General features: G+C 33.7%; 1 protein-coding gene across 19 annotated transcripts in view; it reads left to right on the top strand.

Moving 5' to 3' along the window:
* Positions 1-26,145, top strand: part of C2CD5 (C2 calcium dependent domain containing 5) — a 93,693-nt gene that overhangs the window by 52,051 nt on the left and 15,497 nt on the right. For 18 of the 19 annotated variants that reach the window (XM_032287459.1, XM_032287379.1, XM_032287389.1 and 15 more), the window contains 12 exons: positions 2,103-2,217; positions 5,059-5,154; positions 8,769-8,960; positions 10,923-11,109; positions 15,494-15,658; positions 17,885-18,025; positions 20,287-20,350; positions 20,737-20,798; positions 21,007-21,105; positions 21,587-21,676; positions 22,172-22,259; positions 23,409-23,495. In XM_032287459.1, the coding sequence (XP_032143350.1) occupies positions 2,103-2,217; positions 5,059-5,154; positions 8,769-8,960; positions 10,923-11,109; positions 15,494-15,658; positions 17,885-18,025; positions 20,287-20,350; positions 20,737-20,798; positions 21,007-21,105; positions 21,587-21,676; positions 22,172-22,259; positions 23,409-23,495 (1,386 nt within the window). The remainder of the gene's footprint in view (positions 1-2,102; positions 2,218-5,058; positions 5,155-8,768; positions 8,961-10,922; positions 11,110-15,493; positions 15,659-17,884; positions 18,026-20,286; positions 20,351-20,736; positions 20,799-21,006; positions 21,106-21,586; positions 21,677-22,171; positions 22,260-23,408; positions 23,496-26,145) is intronic. The other variant, XM_032287443.1, reaches the window with a different exon arrangement.

Consider the following 26,145-nt stretch of genomic DNA (forward strand, 5'->3'; position numbering starts at 1 on the left):
GACATGCTGGCCTTTTAAAAATAAATATATGTAGAACTTAAGTAACTTCCTCCATTTTTCATTAATTTTTAAAACACTGTTTTTGGATTACTTTCTGTAAAATTCATTTTTAAAGCAGTAAAGCTACCATGTGTTACTTTACAGATGTAGGCAAACCTAATGTGAGAAAAATCTGTTCTTAAAAAATACATAATACATAGTTGTTTGATTTAGAAAATAATATTTTAAACTTCTAGAATGGTTTAAAAAGTAAGTAGTAGGTTGTATTAGTGAGTTTAAGAAAAGTTAGACTTTTTATTTCATGCAGTCTTTTGGGAAAATAGGTATTTTCTAAACTGAGATACATTTCTATAGTTATTTGTGATAACGATTTTCTCAGAATCTTAAATAATTTAATAGATTAGGGCAACCACTTGAATAATAGTTCATCTTACGATACAAAAATTCTCTTTTAGGAAAGGCTCATGTTAAATGGATGTTTTGATTGGTCCATAGTGTGTATGTCTTAGAAGAAAAAGCGAGTATGGATTTGGAGGTGTATTTTTGCTGTTAATACATACATTTCATTTAGGAATATGAAGAAATTCTTTAACACAAATGGTATTTGTGTAAAATAGGATCACGTAATTGTTCACACATTTCTTAATTTATAACATTGATTGCTAATACCATATTGTAGCCTTTCCTATTTCTCTTCTTCATTTTATCATGTACTTTGATCGTTTCCTCAGTTTCCTGAATTCTGCATTACTTTCTTTTCTTCTGAAAGAAAGTTTTAGGGTAGCACTGTCTTGGAACGAAAACTTTAATTCAAGAACTGGCTGGCATCATTTGTAGTTCTGGCTTTTATCTCCTTATTTCTTCCTTTTGCTGATCTTCCTCCCTGTGGAGGAAACAAAAATTTCATCATAGGAATGTGAGCTATAACACGCCTCTTAACCTTTCTTTACTTTGCTGTCTTCACTGTTTTACTAGTGAGTATAATTCTACTTATTCTACTAATTTTAAAAAACATATTTTGAAAATTGAATATATATTACAATTCAAAAATAGAAACTTTGTATTTCTTTGTTTTTAGATTTCTAATAGTGTCTCTTATGTGGAAAATTTACAATAAGAGCTTAGCATTCTAGTTAGAATTGATTTTTTTTTTTTTATCTCAGGTTGTTCCCAAATGAGAATTGGTCACAAAAAGAAATAAATCATGATATGCTAATTATAGACTGTTTCTGTTTTTAACATCATTGTACATAAAAAGTTACTATAATTTGCAGCTGCTGTCACCAGTAGTTTGCAGCTAAATGCAAGTGATTAGGAAAATATGTATGACAGATGTTCCATTTACAGTGCTCCATTACAAGCAATATTGGACTTCTCTTTGGTAATAAAATACAATTCTGTGATTCTAAATTATTTTTAAAAATTACAGACCAATACATGGAATGTTCTATCTGAAATTGTCCCTTATATACACGGACAAATTATTTATGTTAAGTTTTTAAGTGTATTTGCTTTCTTTTTTTTTTTTTTTGAATTAGTTTAGTCTATTTATTTCTTGTACTTTGCCTAAAGACCTACATCTCTGTAGAAGGATGGCTTGCAGATAGATTTCTCTTTTTAACATTGACAAATCTTTGCCTTGGAAATAATCCAGAATATAGCGAGTTATAAAAAGAAATAGGTACCAAGAAATGAAATCAGAATTAAAATTAAATTTATGGATATAACACATAAATTGTTCACTCAGTGAGGTGAGACATAGAATATTCTCTTAGTCTAATTCTTAAATTATAATCATAGTTAAGATTAGAATTTGGAAACTCTGGGTCTACATTTAAAATTATATCTAATCATACATTCCTATAGGTATCTCTTAAAGTAATAAAGCAAATGCAGATAGCTAGTTTGTTTTCCAGTCATTGAGTTTAAAATGTTAAATCTTAATGCCTTTTGAGAAGTAGCATTTTAAAGATGTGAAGTTAAAAAAATCCATTATAGGACAATACATCTTTACTTCCCATAATATGTTTATTTTAAACATTTCATGTTCATATAGGTAATGTGCTATTGAGTAATAAACTGATTTAAAATTTATTTTTCAGATGAACCAGAAACTCGAGATGCATGGTGGGCAGAAATCAGACAAGAAATAAAATCACATGCTAAAGCATTAGGCTGTCATGCTGTAGTGGGCTACAGTGAATCAACTAGCATCTGGTAAATGATAATAACAACTTGATTTTCTAGACACTGTAATTTAGATTGTCATCTGAAAGGGGAAAAGCTTTATGCAAATAAAAGAGAATAGCAAAGTGATCAGGAACATGGGCTTTAGAGTACATTAGATCAAGGTTCATATGCCGTCTTTGCCACTTAATGACTGAGTAACTTTGAGAAAGTTATTTAACTTTTCTGAGCCTCAATTTGTACATTAAAATGGAGATAATACCACAGATCAGTTAATCATTTAAATCAGTGATTAAATGAGAATATAATACTGGCACATAGCAAATATTAACTCTAAGCTTACTTTACTACAGTATGGATAACTGTATTAACTTTTTCCACCGGAACCTTTGGAATCCTTGATCTACTGTAAATAAATTGCCATGTTTCTTTAAAGTTTGTCCATAAACTAATTCTGTCTCCTTTCACCTACTGTAATGTAACTTTCTCCTGCTAACAAATCATTCTTCCTCACACTGACAAATTAGGAAGGGGCTTTCATACTCTTGGGTCTGTATAACTTTTTCTCCTTCCATTCATTTAAACAGTCCCTTCTCCTTTGAAGTGTGTGCCACTCTATTGTTTGATTAGCTACGTCCAAAGCATTCTTCCTGCCTTTCTTAGTTACTTCTCTGCTATCTCCTCCAGTTACATATGATTATGTTCATTCTAGCAGCTGGCATTATAGTTTCTTATTCTCAAGTCCTCTGATCCCATTTAACTTTCAACCATATTTTGGACCTGAGTATCTCTTGAAACTGTTCTGCTTTAAAATTTTGAAACTGTAAAATTTTACTCTCAAATCACAACTTAACTTTTTTCTGTCAATATCATTTGCTCTTTCATATCTAGTTTATTTTGAACCTTATCTTAACCAGTTGTTTTCTCAGCTCCTTACTTAGGTTCTGGCTTTTGTTCTTTTGCCATCTTTGAACCCTATTTTCAGCCCCTTCAAAAGTTTACAGTTGATATTATCTAGAAACTGTTTAACCTTCTGTGTCTTACTTGTCTACTCTCTATTCTTAGATATTCTTACTTTCAGATCCTCTGTGCTTGTGGTGATCCTTATTGTTAGGGAAAAATCATTAAACTGTAGTAAATATGGGCATCACAGAGCCATATTATTTAATCTTCTGTGGGCTTTTCTCTTCCTTTGCAGATCATGTGTTATACTCCTGGACTGTTTATTTCCATAGTAGCTGTTCTACTCTTGTTAACTGCTAACCTACTCCCTAGTTGTCTTCCCTCATTCATGGATTTAGTGTCATAAACTTTCAGGGCTTAGAGGGGTGTGTGTGTGTGTGTGTGTCTGTGTGTGTGTGTGTGTGTGTGTGTGGTGTGTGTGTGTGGTGTGTGTGTGTGTGGTGTGTGTGTGTGTGTGTGTGTGTGTGTGTGTGTGTGTGTTTCACCATGTTGGCCAGGCTGGTCTCGAACTCCTTACCACTCCTGAGGTGATCCGCCTGTCTCAGCCTCCCAAAGTGCTGGGATTATATAGGCGTGAGCCGCTGTGCCCAGCCAGAGATACAGTTTTAAAAGACATAGTTCTCGGTATATTTACATTCATTGGAGAATTATGATGTAAAATAATTTTTAAGATTGAGATATAGGATGCTTTGGTATCCTAGAAGGCTGAAAACTTGAAGTAGAATAGGAAGAAAGTGTCAGTGAAGTAACTGATGCTTAAATTGGATTTTGGGGAGTGAATATGAATTATATAAATAAAAAGAGGCATGAGGAGAGGTTTCAAAGCTTAATAGATGCATTAAATGCTTGAAAAAGTAGCAAAAAAAAGAAGGCCGCAGGATGTAGACTCAGGATGGCTGAAGATAGGTCACAGATGGAGGAGTCTCCAAATGAATTGAGTTAACTTACTTAGAAGTTTGAGTTCATCTGACAGAAGCTCTTCTTCCTTTCTAGACCTCAAAGAAATCTTTGTATTTAAAATTTTAATAATCTTTTCTGTTCCAACCCATGTTACTTTCTGTTACTGGATTAAACTCTCTGAAAAACACACTTCTGCTCTTGTAGCTTCCTGATTCGAAGGCCTCAGTGACATCCCTAGTTCCTACCTATGCTTTAAGACTTGTCTCCCTTTATTTATTTACAGTTCAAGTGACTGTTCCTTCCCTGTTCTCTTAGGCTTTTGTTTTATTTTTAGCTTGTTTTCAGCATTTCATCTCTAGGTTGCTACTTTTCTCATTTGTTTGGGTGATCTCATTCAATAATTATGTTGATTGTTTAATTTTTTAGCTTTCAAATTGGGTGACATATAATAAAGAATTTAAAAATTATTTTGAATATCAGTTTTCTATTATATGTTAATCTGGTTTAAACTTCATGTAGTATATTTTGTATATGGCAGAAAACTTTATAATTATTTAAATTTAGATAAAGCTATATGAATCACCTATAGAGATATTTACATAGTTATGCTTTTAGAATAATTTTAATAAAACAATATACATTTAAAGATAATTTTAATATAATAGATTAATGCTAGATTCAGCAATATAATTTATTACTGGTTATATTTTGAAACATATTCTTTCAGTCTTGCTATATTTTAAATGAAGTTATTATCTTTAATATTAATACTTTATCTCTTTTTCAATTTTTAATTTATGAGGAGTTCTTGCCCTCTCCATTCAAATAAAGTTACTTCTATTTTTTAGGCTAGGGTTAGGATGTTAATCTTATAAATATTATTTATTATTTAGTAGAGTCTAACTTGAACTTAAATTGTCACTGTTATAATAGTCATTTTGATATTTAGCATTTTCCAAAGTTACACTGTTTGAAAATGTTAACTTGCTTGTGTTTTTTCCTTTATAGTGAAGAGGTCTGCATTTTATCTGCATCTGGCACAGCAGCTGTATTGAATCCTAGATTTCTGCAGGATGGCACCGTGGAAGGCTGTTTGGAACAGAGGTTGTTGTGGCAGCGTGGCTTATTTTTCATAAGGGCAGAGAAGGGAGAGATTGACTTTTTTTCTCAGTTGGGATAATTCTGTAGTGTGGCTTACAGTAGTACAATGTAAAAATCAGGAGCAAGCACTTGACTCATTTTTAACTAACCCATAGTGACAGAGGAGTATTGGATTCTTCACTGTGTGGCACACATTATTATTTATTGTTCCTAGTATCTTGATAAGTGACATGTATGATTACCAATTGAAGAATTTCAAGTGTACTTTTTTTTTGTTTGTCATGATATAGAAATAATATCTCTTGATTTTTTTTCTTCCTTTCTTTTCTCTCTGCCTCACCTCCAAAAACAGAAAGAGGTTATGAAACAATTTTTATAAAAACAATTCTTAATTTACAAATTAATAAAAGTACTATATCTTGTCAAGATTATATATAGATATAATATATATGGTCCTTCCGTGTCTATAAGGAATTGGTTCCAGGACCTCTTGCAGATACCAAAATCTGCAGATGCTCAAGTCCCTTATATAAAATGGTGTATTTGCATGTAACCTATGCACATTCTCTCCTATACTTTAAATAATCTCTAGATTATTTATAATACCTGATATAATTCCTGTTCATCAGTTCATTTTCATGGATTCAGTGTAATGCTTAGCATGTGACAAATTCAAGCTTTGCTTTTTGGAACTTTGTGGGCTTTTTTGTTGTTTTTCTGAGTATTTCCAACCTATGGTTGGTTGAATTCACAGATGCCAACCCCATGGATATAGAAGGCAGACTATATGTTAGTTTGGTACCAGAGTCTACCTGGATAATACAGATTTTAATTACTCGTTATTCCACAGTGTGCATATTTACTTTTCTCCCCAGTATTAATATATTAAGTATGCATTAAGAAAGGAAGCAAGGCCAAGTGCAGTGGCTTACACCTGTAATTCCAGCACTTTGGGAGGCTGAGGCAGGTGGATCACTTGAGGTCTGGAGTTTAAGACCAGCCTGGCCAACATGGTGAAACCCCATCTTCACTAAAAATACGAAAATTAGCCTGGCCTGATGGCGGGTGCCTGTAATCCCAGCTACTCAGGAGGCTGAGGCAGGAAAATTGCTTGAGCCTGGGAGGTGGAGTTTGCAGTGTGCCAAGATGACACCACTGCTCTCTAACCTGGGCAACAGAGTGAGACTATCTTAGAAAAAAAAGGAAGCAAAAAACTGTGTCTTGTCAAATTTAATATAAATTTGCAAGCATTTATAGCTAAGATATTCTAGTTCTGGTATTCACAAGAGGAACTTGATCACTTTCTTTTGTCAGTATTATAATGGAAATTGACTATTATAAATTCCATAGCCTTAAAGATCATTGTAAATAGTAAAGTGAAGGTGGGGCATTTTGAAGCACACTAAATAATTAGAATGTTCTATTGAGGAAACTCTCTTTGGCAGTGAGTTGTACCAGTGATGCAATATAGTTCTTACATGTCTGTAGATTTCATTGTTGAGTTGATAGGAAGCCTAATTTAACAAATGACCTTTCCCATGTAGCTTGTTTTTTTTCTGTATTGTGGCTTAGATGGATACAGTACATTCTCTTTCTTATATGGTAGATATAAATAGCTGTCATGCCTAGTTGGAAAAAAAAAAAGGAAAATATCTTTTCTTTCTGCTATAAAATTACTATTGCTTATTAGAAAAAATTTGGAGAATGTAGGAGAGTAGAAGGAAGAAAAGATTTCTTATCTCACTATTCAGGGATAATCCCTGTGTATATTTCATATTCAAAATGCTTTCATAAATTTTAATACTATTATTTTTATGCCTTATGTATACCCCTAATGTTGAAATTTGTGTGAGCTGTTTAGTTAAAAATTGCTTCAGTTTTCATCCTTTTGTATCGCCTTATAACACATTGGTTTTGGATCCAAACAAACTGAAATTCAAACATGAGACCTGCTAGTTAGTGCTTAGTGTGACTTAGCAAGTTAGCTCAGGTTGGTTTCAGGCTAAGTGGAACTATTTGCCGCTGTATAGGGAACATTATACTGGGGAGGTGAGTGTGTTTAGCTATAGTTTTCTTATTTAATGTCCAAAGAAACCCACAAACTTCTGTAGGTACATTGTCAGTTTTATAAAGGAGGTTCTGAGAGGTTAAATATTTTACTTGTTCAGGTTCACACAGTTCCGTTCAGATGTCTGGCTTCTCTGTTAGTTCTAATATACCAGAATGCCATCTTCACAGTAAAATAATGGTATCTGGGAGTAATTTAATGTGATTTAAAGTGTAATGAAGATTCGGTTAAAAATCCTGTAATCCCACCTACTTGGGAGGCTGAAGCAGAAGGATCACTGGAGCCCAGGAGTTGAAGGCTGCAGTGAGCTATCATTGCACCACTGTACTCTAGACTGGGTAACAAAGTGAGACCCTATATCCAAAAAAAAAAAAGTTTATTGTCTTCCTGGTATATATAAGTTTTCCTTTCCCTTTAAAATTTTTCTGTTTGCCAGGTTTCAACTTCTAATGGGTTCCTTTAAGTTAGGGAGTATTGAAACTCACATCTTTCCAGAGCTCTGGAAGATATAGTTGTATGAAAGTATGGAGATTTTCACGGAGCTTCTCTCTTGTTTCCATCCTTATTGTCCTCAATGAAAAATGCTTTATCATTTTAGAATGAATTCACAAACAGCATAATACAACAAGCATTTTACAATGGTTGGGGAGGTTATGATTGTTTCATTTGTGGTTTATATATGATATGTATGCCATTTATGAAATAGATGTTTTGGTTTTTCAAAAATGTTAAAACTATCATAGGAAATTAGAAATCTTAGAGTATGCCCATTTTTGACTTACCGTTTTTCTTTTTTAATACTTTTTTACATTAAATTAAAAAATTAATACGTTTGATTAAATTTTTTTTTTAATTTTTTGGGGTACCTAGTAGTTGTATATGAAAGATTTGGTATAAGCGTGCAATGGATAATAATCATATCAAGCAGAATGTGGTATCCATCCCGTCAAGCATTTATTCTTTGTGTTACAAACAATCCAATTATACTCTTAGTAATTTTAAAATGTACAATTAAGCTATTTACTATAGTCACCCTATGGTGCTATCAAATGCTAGGTCTTATTCATTCTTTCTACTTTTTTTGTACCCATTAGCCATCTCCAGTATTCTTCAGCCCTCCACTACCCTTTCCAGCCTGTGGTAACCAAAATATTTTTTTCTTTTGGATATTTTTTTTTGTGGTTATATTTGTCAACCAGTGGGAAAATGTCATCATTATCATCTAACCATTTTTTAAAAAATGTTGTATCCCAGAGAAAAAACCCTGGGGTAGTGGTGTTTGTCAGGTGGTAAGTCATCAAGCAAATAGATTGGTGCAAAATAACTTTGCAATTGATAAGTCTTTTCTCTCACAGGCAAAATGTATGGTTCTGATTTCATGGTCATTTTTAATTCGTATCAGTCATAGTGGTGCTCTTGTAGCCTACAGTGGTAGAAGTTGGATAGTTTGTATACAAGTGCTGTGTATGTAATATCAGTTACAGAATTATTTTTGAAAAAATTTATACCTTTTTAAAGAATGTCTTATTTTTTTTCTTAATTTTTATAGGCTTGAAGAAAATTTGCCTACACGTTGTGGATTTTGCCATATACCATATGATGAACTCAATATGCCATTTCCAGCTCATCTCACATATTGCTATAACTGCAGGAAACAAAAAGTTCCTGATGTTCTGTTTACAACTATAGACCTCCCAACAGATGCAACAGTAATTGGAAAAGGTTGTCTTATTCAAGCAAGGTATGTTTGTGAAAACATTATTTGGTGTTCCTGCAAAAGTTTGAGATATGGAGCCATAAACCTATTTTCAGGTACCAGCTCTGCTGTTTCCTACCTGTTTGATCCTGAACAAACCGGGCAATTCTATTGGAGCTTTGTGTTTTATTGCATGTAAAAAAAAAAAAAAAAAAAAAAACCCTCTCTGTAAAACTCAAATAGGTTTGTATGCAAAAGCAGTTTTAACATTTATACAAATATATAGTATTATTATGGAAATTATTAACCTACTACAGGCTAGGTAGGTGACTAAGAGTAGACTGCTTCAATGACATTAAATATGTAACACGTTTTAGAAATCAAATCTTTCTTTCTTTTAAAGAATAGTGCCATGAAATGTTTCTTTTGCTATTTTAATTAGCTAGTAAGAGTTTCTTTTAAAATGCACCGTAGTAGGAAATTCTAACTGGGGCTGTCATGACAACAGCTGCCAGGTTACCAAATCCATCAGGTACTTCTGTCCTCATCGTCTGACATTTCAGCAATAGTGACACCATTGGTTATTTTCGCCTTGAAATTCCTTTGACTTCATGATGCCATGCCTTCTATGTTTTCCTACCTTTATGTATAATCTGCAGTCTCTTTCTTGACTTCTCATTTCTTGATCCTTGAGAGCCATGAGTTTGGACCCTCTTAAAGCTCTCTCCCTAGTTGAACTCATCAACTCATATAGATCTATATGCTGTCTGTGTCTGTGATTCCCAGATTTATAACGGTAGTCCAGAATTTTCTTCTGAGCTTCAGATTCATATACCTATTTACTTCATACCCCCATTGATATGTCATAGGCATCTCATACTTGTTCCACGTTGGACTGCTGATTGTCTACATTTATTAGCCTCTTCTGTTTTCATAAATGGTACCTTTATCCAGTTCTTCATGCCAAAGTTGATATTATTTGACACTATCCTCTTTCTCAACCTCCCACATCAAATTTATTACAAAGTCTGTTGATTTTTCTTCTAATATGTATTTCTAATCCATTTATTTTTTTCCCTCTTGCATCTTAGACCTTCCATTTGGGATTGTTTTCCTTTTGCCTTAAGGGTATGCTTTAGTATTGTTTTGTTTTGTTTGATGGGCCTGCTGGTGGGGAACTCTTTTGTCTGTCTGAAAAATGTGTTTATTTTACTTTTATCTTTAAAAAATACTTTGGACTGGGAGCTGTTTCTTTACAGCACATTAAAGATACTCTTTTAACACTGTCTTCTGGTTTTCATTTCTACTGTTGAGAAATAATCTATTAGTCTAATTACTGTCTCTTTGAATGTAGTCTATCAGGTACAGAGTAGATGCTCAAGTGACTTTTGTATTTTTTTAATGAGTAACATTTTTCTTCTGCTTTGCATTTATTTTGAACACATGCAGTTATAATACCTAAGATTTTAATTGATGTTGTCTAGTGATGTTGGTCATTATTTCATTTTTGGAGATTTGGAGATTTTTTTGTTTATTGAAATATGATTTTTTAAAATATTTAATGTTTGTGGGTAAACAGTAGGTGTATGTATTTATGGGGTACGTGAGATACTTTGATACAGGCATACAATGCATAATAATCACATCATGGAAGATGGGGTATCCATTCCCTCAAGCATTTATCCTTTGTGTTAGAAAAAATCCAGTTATACTTTTTTACTTATTTTAACTGGTACAATTAAAGTATTATTGACTGTGGACACCCTGTTGTACTATCAAATACTAGGTCTTATTCATTCTTTCTATTTTTTTGTACCCATTATGAAATATGATTTTTAGTGCAAGTTTATACAATGACAAAAAGCAGAAAAGATTATTGCTATAACTCAGTAAGTTCGTTAGAAGCAAGTAAATGTTTTATTCAGCACACCTTTAGAAAGTTTTCAAAATTGGAGATTTTTAAAAATGATACCAAGAATATGTTCACTGACTTATTTTCCTTTACAGGTTATGTCGCTTAAAAAAGAAAGCACAGGCAGAAGCAAATGCTACAGCTATCAGTAATCTCTTGCCATTTATGGAATATGAAGTGCATACTCAGCTAATGAATAAACTAAAACTCAAAGGAATGAATGCTTTGTTTGGACTAAGAATTCAGATCACAGTGGGTGAAAATATGTTGATGGGCTTAGCGGTAAGTTTAGATATTTTTGGTTTTGTTTTATGATTTTCTTAATTATAGTACACTCTATTTTATGTGATTCAAAGAGACTTTTCAAAGACTTACATAAAGAATTTGACATTAAGACCTTTGTGGGATGAGTAGATTTTAAGAAGTAAAAAATATGGTGATAAGTTTTCACATATTTTAAAGGGACTGTGATCTAACTTTAATAATTCTATTTCTAAAAATTATCATGTGTAGGTTGCTTAATAAGTTGGCCACAGTTTTTCTGGACTTCATTACTGTTTGCATATTGCTAAAACAGGGTTTCTCCATCTTGGTACTAGGGCAGGATACCTCTTTGTTGTAGGAAACTGTCTTGTAAATTGTATGATGCTTAGCAGCATCCATGGCAACTCCCCACTGTATGCTAGTAGCATCTCCCCAGTTGTGACAACCAAAAATGTCTTCAGAAATTGCCAAATGTCCCTTGATGGGCAGAGCATGTGCTATGCCACATGATGTGGACCATGTGCTAAAATAAGCTTTAGTTTTGATGGAAAAGATAAAGCAAAACATGTGAGACACTATTGGACAGACAATTAAGCTTTATCATAAATTGTGCACCTATGGCCAGTGGTAGAATGTGTAATAAAATACTGGTGTTTCTAGCCAGATGTGTTGGCTCACACGCATAATTCCAACACTTTGAGTGGCTGAGGTGGGAGGATCGCTTGAGCCCAGGCATTAGACCCGCCTGAGTGAGACCGCTGTCTCTATAAAAAATACTAAAAATGAGCCAGGTGTGGTGGCGAGAAGCTCAAGTGGTAGGATCACCTGAGTTCTGGTAGACTGAGGCTGCAGTGAGCCCTCATCATATCACTGCACTCCATGTGAGGTGACAGAGTGAGACCCTGTCTCAAAAAAAAAAAAAAAAAAGTGTGTTTCTTAAGTGCTGATGAAATATGAGAAAAGAGAAAGTTGTATCTCAGCTTAATATTCACCTTGGCTTGTTAGCAAGTAAGTTCTGACTGGAAAGATGTTAATGAGGAAAGTCAGTGCTGCTTCTATAAGTAGCGTAGGACTCAGAGAACCAGATGCCTGCAAAATGCACATTGATTATGTGGAATCTGATCCACCACATTTATGGAAATTCTCTCATTTTCTAGTTACTTTGCTAACCAGCATTTTGTTTGTGTTACTGGAAGTTTTCAAATTTGAATTCTCTTGCCATCTTTTTGAGAGATGCATAGACATTTAATTTTTTTTTTTTTTTGAGACGGAGTTTCGTTCATGTTACCCAGGCTGGAGTGCAATGGCGCGATCTTGGCTCACCGCAACCTCCGCCTCCTGGGTTCAGGCAATTCTCCTGCCTCAGCCTCCTGAGTAGCTGGGATTACAGGCACGCACTACCATGCCCAGCTAATTTTTTGTATTTTTAGTAGAGATGGGGTTTCACCGTGTTGACCAGGATGGTCTCGATCTCTTGACCTCGTGATCCACCTGCCTCGGCCTCCCAAAGTGCTGGGATTACAGGCTTGAGCCACCGTGCCCGGCCTCTGACATTTAATTTTTAAGAATTTATAGAATTTGACTTTTTTGTCTCAGTATACATTTATAGGTCAAATGCACATTTGTTTCCTACTTCATCTTTCTGTAAGAGCACATATGTAAAATTTTGTATCTAGAGGATAATTGTGTGATGATGATAAACTGATTAGTTATTACAGTTTTCTAACAATAGAAATTTGTAATAATTAAGTAACCCTGGTTCATATTAAAATATTTGATACTTAGTCTGAGCACAGTAACTTGTGCCTATAATCCCAGCACTTTGAGAGGCTGAGGTGGGCAGATTGCTCAAGCCCAGGAGTCTAAGACCACCAGCTTGGGCAACATGGTGAAACCCTCTCTACTAAAAATACAAAAATTACCCGGGTGTGGCAACATGTGCCTGTAGTCCCAGTGACTTGGGAGGCTGAGGTGGGAGAATCACTGAGCCTGGGAGCTTGAGGCTGCTGTGAGCTGTGACTGTGCCACTGCACTCCAGCCTGGGAGACAGAGCGAGACCCTGTCTCAAAAAAAAAAAAAAATTCTCTTTTATACTTAGAGTAACTTCGGGAAAAGTTCTTATTTTAATTCAGTGGTCTAAAATTTGCATGCTTAGTGAGGACATAACATAAATGTATAATTTATGCTTGATGCAAGACTGTAATGATTGATGGGTGCCTATGCATGTCAAGAGCTGGATTCAAGTTGAGGGGTTTAAAAAACATTCTGCTAGCTATACCAAACATTTTTGATGGTTGAGCTCCAGGAAACTAGTTTATGACACTGATATAATTCAAGACTTGCCCCAAATATTGCTTTCCTGATTCATACTAATATGTTCCTTCTTGATCACTAGTGCTGTTAATTACCACTGTTTGACATTTCATCTCTGTCCTTTGTTATAGTTTGTGCACCTAAATCCTAAGGCCTCAAGACTATCTTCTGTGTTAGGTAGTCTCAGATGAATGCTGACTTGGTGTCTGGCACTAAGATATTAGAGAAGGACTGTGATATTATCTTCACTTTACAGGAGGAGAAAATGTGTGCTGTGATAGGTTGAGACTGCAAAGTGATATGGTTACATGTGTTAGAACTGGATTTCAAATCCAGGCTTATCTGATTCCAGTGTCTGTGTTCTAAGCCATTCAGGGCTGTTGCCTCATTTATGAATGGAGCTAAAATCACATTAGAGATGTTGGACTAAGGCTTCATATGGCATGGAGAAGTGGAGGTTCCCTGGTTGAGTATTAGAGATTGGGTCATCTGTGCAGTGGTGAATACTAATACACAAACCAGGAGCAAGCATTCTCGAGGAACAATTTCATCTGCTATGCAGACTTCTTCATCAATCCCTTTTTAGGATTGATGTTTATAAAATTGGCAATGATTAATTTAAAAAATAATAACACTTCAAACAATTAAAAAATACACATATCTAGAGTTAAAAGAATTGTCTTTTCTCTTTCCCATTCTACCCCTTTGATGTTAACCATTTGATGTTTATACTTCTATTTTTTTGCTTTGCTTATATTAGCTTATTTACACAAAAGTGCACATAAGTATATATATAAATGTTATCTTGTTTTGTATTTTCCATAGTAATTTCCCAGTACTAGTGATATATAGTACTGTTTCAGAGTCAGATATTAATAGTAATTTAATTAGATGATATTTAAAATATGTATTAAGCAAAAAAACTTTTCTGCTAATTAGGAAGGTAGGGCAATATAGTGAAATGTGTTCAGGTTTTGGAATGAGAAACACTCTGTTCAAATCATTTGTCCACATTTATTGACTGGGCTTAAGTTCCCTGTCCTTTGTGAATTTCAGTTTCTTGCTTTGCAGATTTCCTCTTTACTTTTGCCACCTTTAAAGATATTGTGTCTGCTCATTCACAAAAAATTTATTTTTTAGCAACCTTTAATATTTTTTGCTATTTTAAATTCTAATTGTATTTTTTAAAATTGTGAGGTAGGTCCAGGCCCAGTGGCTCATGCCTGTAATCCCAGCATTTTGTGAGGCTGAGGTAGGCAGATCACTTGACGTCAGGAGTTTGATACCAGTCTGGCTGACATGGTGAAAACCCATTTCTGCTAAAAATACTAAAATTAGTTGAGTGTGGTGGTGGGTGCCTGTAATCCTAGCTACTCAGGAGGCTGAGGCAGAAGAATTGCTTGAACTTGGGAGGTGGAGGTTGCAGTGAGCTGAGATCACACCATGCACTCTAGCCTGGGTGACAGAATGAAACTGTCTCAAAAAAAAAAAAAAAATTGTGAGGTAGAATCATAAAAAATATAATTGGGTATGCTGTGAAAAGTAAATCCCCATTTCATAACTGTCTCCCACCTACCCAGGGTTCTCCCCAAAAGAAACCAGCCCTTGTTAACCAGTTGTTTTTGTGTGCCTTTCCAGATAAGTCTTGCATGTGAACTGATGCTGATTATATTTTTCCTAATGGGCAAAGACCACATTCTTGTTTTTGTTTTTTTCTTTTCTTTTTTTGAGACAGAGCCTCGCTCTATTGCCCAGGCTAGAGTGCAGTGGCATGATCTTGGCTCACTGCAACCTCTGCCTCCTGGGTTCAAGTGCTTCTCCTGCCTCAGCCTCATGAGTAGTGGGATTATAGGTATACACCATCACACAATACACTGTAATTTTAGTAGAGACGGGGTTTCACCATGTTGGCCAGGCTGGTCTCGAACTCCTAGCCTTAACTGATCTGCCTGCCGTGACCTCCCACAGTACTGAGATTGCAGATGTGAGCCATTGCGGCCAGCTGTTGACCACATTTTTAAATGTGAAAACTTAAGGACAGCTATCCTATAGATATTTTTTCTGATTATTTCTCTATTATTTTTACAAGTCTGCCACAGGTGTATATTTAGCAGCTTTACCAACTCCTGGTGGTATTCAGATTGCTGGGAAGACTCCTAATGATGGCTCATATGAACAGCACATCTCTCATATGCAGAAGAAGATAAATGATACAATTGCTAAAAACAAAGAGCTATATGAAATCAATCCTCCAGTAAGTAAAACAAACCTATATTGTGAATATATCAGTTATTGTTTATTAGTATATTTTTAAATTATTTAGGACACAGTATTTTTTTTCACTGTTTAGATTAGCTCTCCTTATTACTCATTGTTTCACCTCCCTTTATGTCTTTGCTCAACTGTCTCCTTTTAGGGTAAGCGTACTCTAACCACATCCTATTTAAAAATTATGACTTCATTTTTGGCTCTTCCTATCACCTTTCCCTCTTTTATTGTTTTCTATAGCTCATATTTATGTGTGTGTGTGTGTGTGTGTGTGTCATTGGTTTATTGCCTGTCAATACCAGTAGAATGACGCTCTGTGAAGGCTTTATTTCTGATGCCTAGAAAACTTCCTCTTGGTAGTAGTCTCTTAATAAGTATTTGTTGAATGATGAAATAAATGGTTTAAAATGTTCTTTGTTAGTAAAAAGAGATTCTTACTGTGATGAAAATGTGAAAGAATAGTTTTTCAGTTACTGTTTCTTATTTTACAATTCTCCTCCCAGTCATTTTCTTTAATCAATCTTTTTACCAACTTTGCAATAAGTATTACAGTGCTTCCTCCTCTGTGGATGCCTTCTGGCAATAGTCTGAATTGAAAGAAAAATGTGTTGGAGTTAGAATGAAACTATTTGTTTTTATGAGTCTCTGATAATGAAATACTTTCATGAAAAAAAGTATTTGAATAACATTATTATTATTGTTTTTATTACTTTAAATGTCTTATTTAATTTTGACTGGTCTTCTGGAACAGTGTGTCTGGATTGCTGCATCTCATGTATAGCTTTCATCATATTATTCTAGCATAGTTGTTAATTTGGGAGGAATTTTAAGTTTATGACCTAGAATTGCACTGTTCATTATTCCCTGTGGTAGCTACTGGCCACATGTGATTTTTGAGCAGTTGTGACTAGTCTGAATTGAGATGTGTAGTAAGTATAAAATATACACTGGATTTTAAAGATTTATTGTGAAAAAGTGTAAAATATAAATATTTTACACTATTAAAATATCAAAATAAAATGCACATCTCTTAGAATAACAATACTAGTGATGAAATTTCATTATGAATTTAGAACATATTAAATTCCAGACAGTTACATTTATTAAGTCTGTGGCATTGTGAACAAAGGCATAACAGAATTTAGTGTTAAAATTATAAAAGGTAATGTGGTATCTAGGGCGAATAACGTTGCACTGTGTGTCAAAAGACTGACCTAGACTGGCTCTACACTTTCTTATTTTCAAATATAGGCAGACTACTAATTTACTTCTGAATTTCAACTCTCTTCCATTTCGTAGTCATTATAATGTGTAACTTATCAACTTTATAGAGGGCAGATTAATTTGGAGTACAAATAAGATAAATGGATGTGAAAGTGGTCCGTAGATCATTACATTATGAAATTGTGCTGTGGTAGTCTTTTATTGAAGGTATGTACTAGCAATAAACATTTAAAACAATATGTTTTTGAAAAACTTTTATGAACAATTTCCTTGTTTATTAAAAAGATAACTCTGTTTCATCAGCAGTAATCTATGCCTTTTGCTTTTGCATTCACATATTCACATTCTTCCAGCATTCTTTGTGGCCAACAGATACTTAGGACCTCTAGTAATATTTGGCTGTGTAACAGCAAAAAGCTCATTGAGCCATACAGTATTGCACCATACACTGACCTTAAAAAGATCGTTATTATAACTACCAAAGTTTATTTAGCTTAATAAATTGAATAGCAAATACATGCATAGAGTATATGTATATATGTATTCATGCTCATACATTTATCATATCCCACATTTTGCCACGTGGAGCTTTGAAATATTACCAGTGGATAAGAAAAGATGTAAAAGATTAGAGCTCTTTCTAGGAACATATATCTTTAAATTTTTATGGTGTATTAGGACTTTCATAATACTGAATAGAAAATATGCATAGCCAGGAGTATTCCATACACATTGTATTGTCCTGTATATACACTAGATGTCAGTTTTATCTTGTGTCTGTGACAGTTATATATATTTTCTGATTTGTGTATCATTAAAGCTGCCATATCCTCTATAAAAGTTTAGTTATAAAGGTTATACTTAAGTACAGACTTCACTGAGTATATTTTACAGGCTTTTTCTCCACAAGTAGGTGTCTACTAATATAAAGATGTAAAATTTAAACTGGAAAAGACAATCTCATATAAAGCAATTATATTTCTTTTAGGAGATATCTGAAGAGATTATAGGATCACCCATACCAGAACCTAGGCAACGCTCAAGACTTCTAAGATCTCAATCAGAAAGCTCAGATGAAGTTACAGAATTAGACCTTTCACATGGGAAAAAAGATGCTTTTGTTTTGGAGGTAATGTTATATTGGACTAATTTCTTAAAGGTTTTGGAAGCTAACATAAACATTTTTTCATTCATGCTAAATTAATATACTTTTGTATTATTACAACTGTTATACATATTTTTAAAATTATTATATAAATTACAACAAACTTGAAAATAACAACTTGGTAACATGTTTGTTCAATACCAGGTGACTGAAAATAATGCAGATGGTTCTCAAAAAGTTACTGTGTGGATTGACATAATGGTAAAATAGTATTAAACCTTTGAAGTTATTTTTGTAAACTTGAATGAATTTAAATAAGAAATTAAAATGTCATTCTTTAACTTATTGTAATTATTACCTTTGTATGTTATGTTACTATAATTGTAACATTTTTGCATATGATCACTGTGAATTCTGAGTATAGTATTTTCTTACCAAATTCAAAAGATATAATTGATCTTCATAAAAAGATACTAAGAACACTTTAGTAACTTCCCCAGAAAGTAAATGTCTCACATGAAAAGTTTATGAAGACTCCTTCCTCACAGGCCTGCTTCCTCTGCACTCTCCTGTAGAATGGTTAGTTTCCAAAGAGATAGATTTTTCTTTTTCATATTTAAGGGAAAAATAAATGAGTAAGATGTCAGTTGAGAGAGAAAAAAATAGATGCTTTGATCTCAGTGTAGCAGGAAGCTGGTGGTAGCATTGTATTGGAATGGGATTGGAGGTTTAAAGAGTCAGGGACAGTGCCAGTGCCTGTACCAAGGGTCTATGAGAGACACACAAGGTCTAATCAAGGTGAGAGTGTCAATTTGTAGAAAACGCAACTTACATGGTTTTTTTTTGTCCCCGACTTTATTTCCCACATTTCTCTACAGCCTGAGAATGGAAAATATGTCAGGTCAAGGAGGGTAAAAGTTCCAGGGTACTTTTTAGAGCAATGCTATTCAAAGTATGATATGACTACTTGTGACATCAGTCAGCTCTACCTGGGAGCTTGTAAGAAATACAAATTCTTGGGCCCCTACCTCAGACCTAGTAAATGAGAATTTCAAGGTGGAGCCCAGGAATCTGTTTAACAAACTTTCCAGGTGATGTCAGACATTACCTGAAGTTTGATCCTAGGGCATTATTGATATTTCTGATCTTGGGATCCTTGCTAAGTAGAGAAGCATGTGATAACTAAGTGTTTCAAACATGGACAGAGGGCTAGTGGAAGATTCAATAAGAGAGGACAGAGAGACAGGACTGTAGTTAGAGAATGCTCGAGATCCTGGGTGTGGAGCGTTTTGGGGAATAATGGGTTGAGGTATGGCTGTGACTATGGGTAGCCATATGAAGTAGAGGTGAAAGTGGTTCTTGAAGTCCTGAGGGTGATGCGAGAAGAAGCTTAGCAAGGCTGCAGGTTAGGACTTAGAAACTGAGGTGCAGATGCATGTCAGTACATGTCCAGCTGGATATTTTCCCTATTTATTATTCACAGTGGAATACGGTAAGAAAAATAGAATTTAGACCTATTCATTTTATTAGAAAAATAGAATTTAGACCTATTCATTTTATTAGAAAAATAGAATTTAGACCTATTCATTTTATTAGAAAAATAGAATTTAGACCTATTATTAGATATGTCTTTAAATTTATCTAATTCCATAGTAAAGCAATTCTGCATTTAGTCAAAGGATTTGATTACACTTTATTAATTTAAACAAATTGGAATGATTGCTTATGATGTCTTTGTAAGTCTTTAGAAACATTCTTATAAAGGCTTGAGAAACAGCTAGTTTTTTTCTTTTAACTTAGTTTACTTTGTATGTAAAATATTTCACTTAGAAGTATTTGGTTATTACTGTGGAGGAATTTACTGATATTAAAATTTTTTTCTTGTTCTACATTTTTACTTAGGGAAAAATTAGTCTACTTTTTCTTGACTCTAATAAACAAACAGTTTTATTGTTTTGTTTTCTTTTGTTTTTCTTTGAGACAGAGTCTCGCTGTGTCGCCAGGCTGGAGCTCAGCTTACTGCAACCTCCGCCTCCTAGGTTCAAGCGAGTCTCCTGAGTAGCTGAGACTACAGGTGCCCGCCATCAGGCCAAGCTAATTTTTGTATTTTTAGTAGGGATGGGGTTTCACCGTGTTGGCCAGGATGGTCTTGATCTCTTGATCTCGTGATCCTCCTGCTTTGGCCTCCCAAAGTGCTGGGATGCACCCAGCCAACATTTTTTCAAAAATATGAAATGATTATGCATTCACTACTTATATAATAGTTTTAATCTCTTTATTTTAAGATCGATGACACAGATGCCATGGAAGATGTCCATTCTCTACTTACTGATGTTCCTCCTCCTTCAGGTGAACAAAAAAATTACCTTTGAGATGAAACTAGCTTTACATATAAATGTTTTAGCTCATATTTGTTACAGTACTAATTTTAATTTAAAGGAAGGACTTATCACAGTTTGTCATGTACTTGCTACTCCAAGGTAGAAAAACATAAGTTAAAAATATTTATCTTAGAACTATGGCAGAAGTGATTTTTAGTCCTTTTATATTTATACATGCAAAAGAAACCCTATGATAATTTATTGGATGGTTTAAAGTCTCCTGCAGGTATAGTTTTAGAAGAAAAAAAAGAAGGATTTTATAGTTAGAATTTCATGTAATAATGGAAAAATATCATTTAACAGAAAAATCAATGAAATATTATCATATATTTTGATTATAATTTATTTTGACAGGTTTTTATAGTTGTAATACAGAAATTATGCCCGGCATAAATAATTGGACATCTGAAATACAGGTAAACCTTTTTTTCTTAATTTTAAGCAAGTAACACATAAGTTATTTTAGTAAGTTCCATCTGTTTTCTTTTTGACCTCTTTATTGCAATTAAAATATCATCCTTATTCTACTGCATTAGTTAAATTGTTAATTATTTGGCAATTTATCAACTGTTCAAATATTTAGTTAAAAATAATAAAATGACATGTTATGTCACCCACATTTAGATGTTCACTTCAGTAAGAGTAATCAGATTAAGCAGCCTCAACTTGACTAATCAAGCTCTCAATAAGAACTTTAATGATCTCTGTGAAAATTTGCTCAAGGTAAGAACCTTCTGACTAAATTTTATTTCAAACATCTAAGATAATGAAATTTTAAAGGTGTCTATTTTCTGTATTATCTGTAATATCTTACACAGTTGTGGGCTGAATCATTCCTACCTACTTATCTTACCTCTGTCATCAAATGAGATAGTAAAGTTGTCCTCTCCCCCTTACTATATCATACTATAAAAGAAATATAATTTAAGTTAGTTAATAGCTTTAAATTTCATAAAAATCTAGTGTATATGTGTAAATTTTTAAAAACTTATTTTTTGTAACTTATTGACAAATGATTAAATCTTACTGTCTACTTAAATATTAAAAAATATATTCTTAATGTAAGAATACACAAAACAAAAGTGGACCTGTTTTGTTTTAATTTTTAACTCTCCATTTGCTATAATATTATGTACATTAAGAAAATCAGCTTTGTAAATTTTTAAATAAAAAAGTGACTTTACTAATATTTTCTATTGTGTAGAGCCTATATTTTAAACTACGATCTATGATCCCCTGCTGCCTTTGCCATGTAAATTTTACAGTATCTCTGCCTGAAGATGAATTAATTCAGGTAATTAAGATTTAGTCCATTATTAAAGAATAGTCTTTATCTGATCTGTTTTATTATTTTTATTATCTGTTTAATTATTATAATTTTGCCATAAATAACTTAAGCATATACTAGTTTACCCCACAATACTAAAGAATATGTTAGTATGTATTAGGCTATGTGTGTTTCTTTTTTCTGGATTTTAGTTATCCAAGGGGGTAAGCACACATATGCTCTGGCACATATACAGTAGGACCTGAACTCAATATGTGGGATTTCACTGGTTCCCATTTTTTAAGAGAAGGTTCTTGAGTTCTTTCCGGAATACTTAGATTTAGGTATACCTGTTTGGCATAGTCGTAATTTGTGTATCTGAATTTATAGTTAATTCTGGTTGAGGATTTTAACCAGAAAAGGCATTTGGTATAGGTTGTTGCATGGTACTGAAAAAAATATGTAAGAAACTTAGTTTTGGCAGTGATTATTCTGCTAACCATATTGTTTCTGTAATTCTAGGTTACAGTCACAGCAGTCGCAATAACTTTTGACAAAAATCAGGCTTTACAAACCACCAAAACACATGTTGAAAAATCATTGCAAAGAGGTAAACCTTTAATGGATAGGAGGTTCAGTTTGTGTTTCTCTGTGTTATGGTTCAGTGATAAAATATAGAGGACAAGTGAATTCAATAAATGTCTTGTTTCTTGGAGAATATTTGCTGCTTTTTCTGTTGATCTTTATTGAGATAACTATGTGGATAAGCATATGGCTGACTTGATTTTTTTCACACACAACTAGGTGGTATTTGACTGGTATTTACATAGGGAATGCTGCAGGTTATTTAGACTTAAGTTATAACATATTAATTCTGCAGTAATATAGGGGTTTCTACACTAAGATCTCTAGCAAGGTCTTCAAGGCAAAATTGTGTGCCTATGTATTGTTCTCAGGACAAGTTCCATAGTGTTCAACAGATTCACAAAGGTGGCCTTAATCCAGTAAAATTTAGGAAGTACTATTCTTAATAAATTCTGAAGAAATTCAGATTATTGGAAACTATGTGTTCTGAAAAACACATAAGGAGGGATACTGTACTTTCTTGTATTTAAATGACATACTGGCTAAATGAAGTATAGGCAATCTTACTAACCTTGAGGTGAAAATTTATCCTTCATTCCCTCATGATACATTTCTTAATATTCCTAAAGGAGAGAAATTAATGTTCCTTTTATTTTAACTTCTCAAGTAATTTCATTATAAGTTATTAAGGTAATTTTTTCTGTGATATTCCATGATTAGTCCTAAACTTTCAAAAGTTGATTGCTTTCTACATGTATGGCGTTGATAAGATTTGAGCAGTGAGTTAATGACAGGTAGATACATTAAATGATTATGTTTTCAGATATTTATCAAAGAAGTCATGTAACTGGCTTAAGTATTATAAAAACTAGTAATGGACAAAGTGTAGAATATTAATTATTATCTAACATTTATTATTTGTAAAGCACTGTACTAAGTGGTTTGCCAGTATTAATCTCCTAAAGTCTCACAAGAGTCATACCAGGGAAGATAGCACCACTCACAGCATCATGTAGATGGAAGGTTTCCGTAGGAGAAATCAAGAAGAAAATAACCACAATAAATTGGGGTGGGGAGATGGAGCTGAGAATATGTATATGTATGTTGTCACAGATTCTTAATTTTAAAAAATTAATAATCATTACCAAATAACTTATTTTTCTTGCCTTTCTAGCCTCTACAGATAATGAAGAACTTTTACAATTTCCACTGGAACTGTGTTCAGATTCACTTCCTTCACATCCTTTACCACCAGCTAAAGGTTGGTTAAGTAAGGGAAAAAGCAAACACAAATCCTAGTTTCTAGTTCCTTTCACTTGATTCTTCATTATAGGCAATCTTACTAACCTTGAGGTGACAATGTATCTTTCATTCCCTCATTATATGTTTCTTCATATTCATGAAGGGGAGAAATTAATGTTCCTCTTATTTTAATTTCTCAATAGTTTCATTTTAAGTTATTCAGGGAATTTTTCTTACGATATTCCATTTTCATACCTTAATGTATTAAAGCTTTATTTTCAAAGATTTGGATTTCGCAAGTAACCATTTATACATAAAACACTTGATATTTATATTATATTTGGTAAGTTGTTTTCTAGCAACAATTAAACATTCACAAAAATTTTTCAATTTTCATGGACAACAGAATGCTTTTTTTTTTCCAGAAGATATGTGAAGAGGTTTTGAGTGGGAGTAGTACAAGTGAGAAAGGGATGAGCTTCCTGTCTTTGCTGTGGTGATAATTGAAGAACATTGTTATGTACTTATATAAGACACTGCCATTTTTTTCCCAGAGCAAATTGATAGCTCCTTAATTTAATAGCAATAAATCTATTTTGATCTGCATAATCTTTGGAGAAAAGTGAGAGGTATTGTTTTTCATTTCTCATCTGATTTTAGTATAATTTTTATTACAAAAATTTTTAAATTACTATTTTTTATTTTGTAGCATTATGTATTAGATGTGTTTTTCATGAAATTTGAGAAATGATACAGTTATTTGAAATCAGCTATTCTAAATTTTATGTCTTATAATTGATATTTTTTTATTCCGACTTGTTATTTGATATCAAATTATGTATAATACAGAATAGTTTTATATTCACTTTGCATATATGTCAATAGAATCTTTATTAAATCAGTACAAGATCTGTTTATATAGATAAACAGATCTTGTCTCATATTTTGAAGATGAAAAATAAGCTGCTTCCAGATTCTGAACTTTGTAATCTGGTAACTTTGGTCCTTTTTCCTTTTTGTCATCACCTAAAATTCTGATTTAGAACTGTATAGAGAATTGTATCATATCTCAATGTCCTTGAAAGAACAGAGAGGAAAAATCAAGTTCAAAGGTAATGTGAGTTCAGATTTATGAATTAAATACAGCTTCCAGACAGAAAGCAGAACTGTCAAGAGTCTTCCTTAGGCCAAGCCCGTTGGCTCAAATCTGTAATCCCAGCACTTTGAGAGGTTGAGGCTAGAAGATCGCTTGAATCTAGGAGCTTAAGACCAGCCTGGGCAATATAGAGAGACCCCTACTCTACAAAAAATAAATAATTAGTTGCATGTGGTGGTGTGCACCTGGATCCCAGCAACTTGGGAGACTGAGGTGGGGGACTGCTTGATCCCAGGAGGTTAAGGTTGCAGTGAGCTGTGATTGTGCCACTGTACTCCGGCCTGGGCGATAGGGAGAGACCCTCTCTTAAAAAGAAGAAAAAAGTCTTCCTTGGACTCACTATACAGCAAATTTTTTTTTTTTCCTTTAACATTTAACATCTACTTTATACTGAAACTTGTATTTATTCAGGATTAGTTCCTAATCACTTCTAGGTATAATTTCATTTATCCTTATTCTGCATTAGGGGCCCCAAAAAAAACCCCTAAAACCTAATCAACAAAGGTTTGATTGATTGCTGATCTGTAGGAATAGATATTTGTGGACCTGGGGTCCCTATTAGCTCTGTTTTGCTATGTAGTTAATACCTACCGAATTCTGCAGAAGATCAGATTTAAACTCTTAAGTTTGCCTTGTCTGTAAGGACAACTTTTCACTTCTGCAGTAGCTTTCAAAATGTTTTCAAAGGAATTAAAACTGGTGCTGATGCAAATATTAGCATATGGTATGCAAAATGATACTTTGTGGACTAAAAACGAAGAAAATAAGAATTTGAGTAGAGTAAGTCCTATTGGAACCGTACCTAAAATATTTGCAACTCATTTAAGGGAGTATAGAGAGGGACCATGAGGTAGGGTGAAAAAGCAACTAACCTGGATTCTTTCCTCAATTCTGCTACTGATTAGGTGTGAGAACTTGAAGGGCCAATTGTGTAACCTTTTTGAGCCTCAGTTCCTCATGTGTAAAATGTGAAAAGATTAAGATTCTCTCTAATCTCTAAAATTCCTTGGGTTTCTGTAGTTTATGGTTCTTCAATTATTAACATACTTACATTTTCAAAAAGTAAATCAAAAGCTAAATTAGTCCCCAAGGTCACACCAAGCTTGTGTATTTAAGTGTGTTCACTTGGGCGCAGTGGCTCCTACTTGTAGTCCCAGCACTTTGGGAGGCTGAAGCAGGTGGATTGCTTGAACCTAGCAGTTTCTTCTCTACAAAAAATAGAAAAATTATCCAGGCATGGTAATGTGCCTGTGGTCCCAGCTACTCAGGAAGCTGGGGTAGTAAAATCACCTGAGCCTGGGGAGGTTGAGGCTGCAGTGAGCTCTGATCATGCCACTGCACTCTAGCATGGGCGACAGAGTGACCCTGTCTCAAAAAATTATTTCAAATAACTTTTAACCAATTAAATCAATAATTTTAATTTTAAATTCTGCTCCTCCGAACCATGAGATACCATGTCAGAGGTATCTCATGACCTTCCAGGAGGCAGGGTGAAACAGAACAAAGAAGGACA

This window comes from Sapajus apella, unplaced genomic scaffold (assembly GCF_009761245.1).
Source record: "Sapajus apella isolate SASKATOON/1434 unplaced genomic scaffold, GSC_monkey_1.0 scaffold2, whole genome shotgun sequence".
NCBI lineage: Eukaryota > Metazoa > Chordata > Mammalia > Primates > Cebidae > Sapajus > Sapajus apella.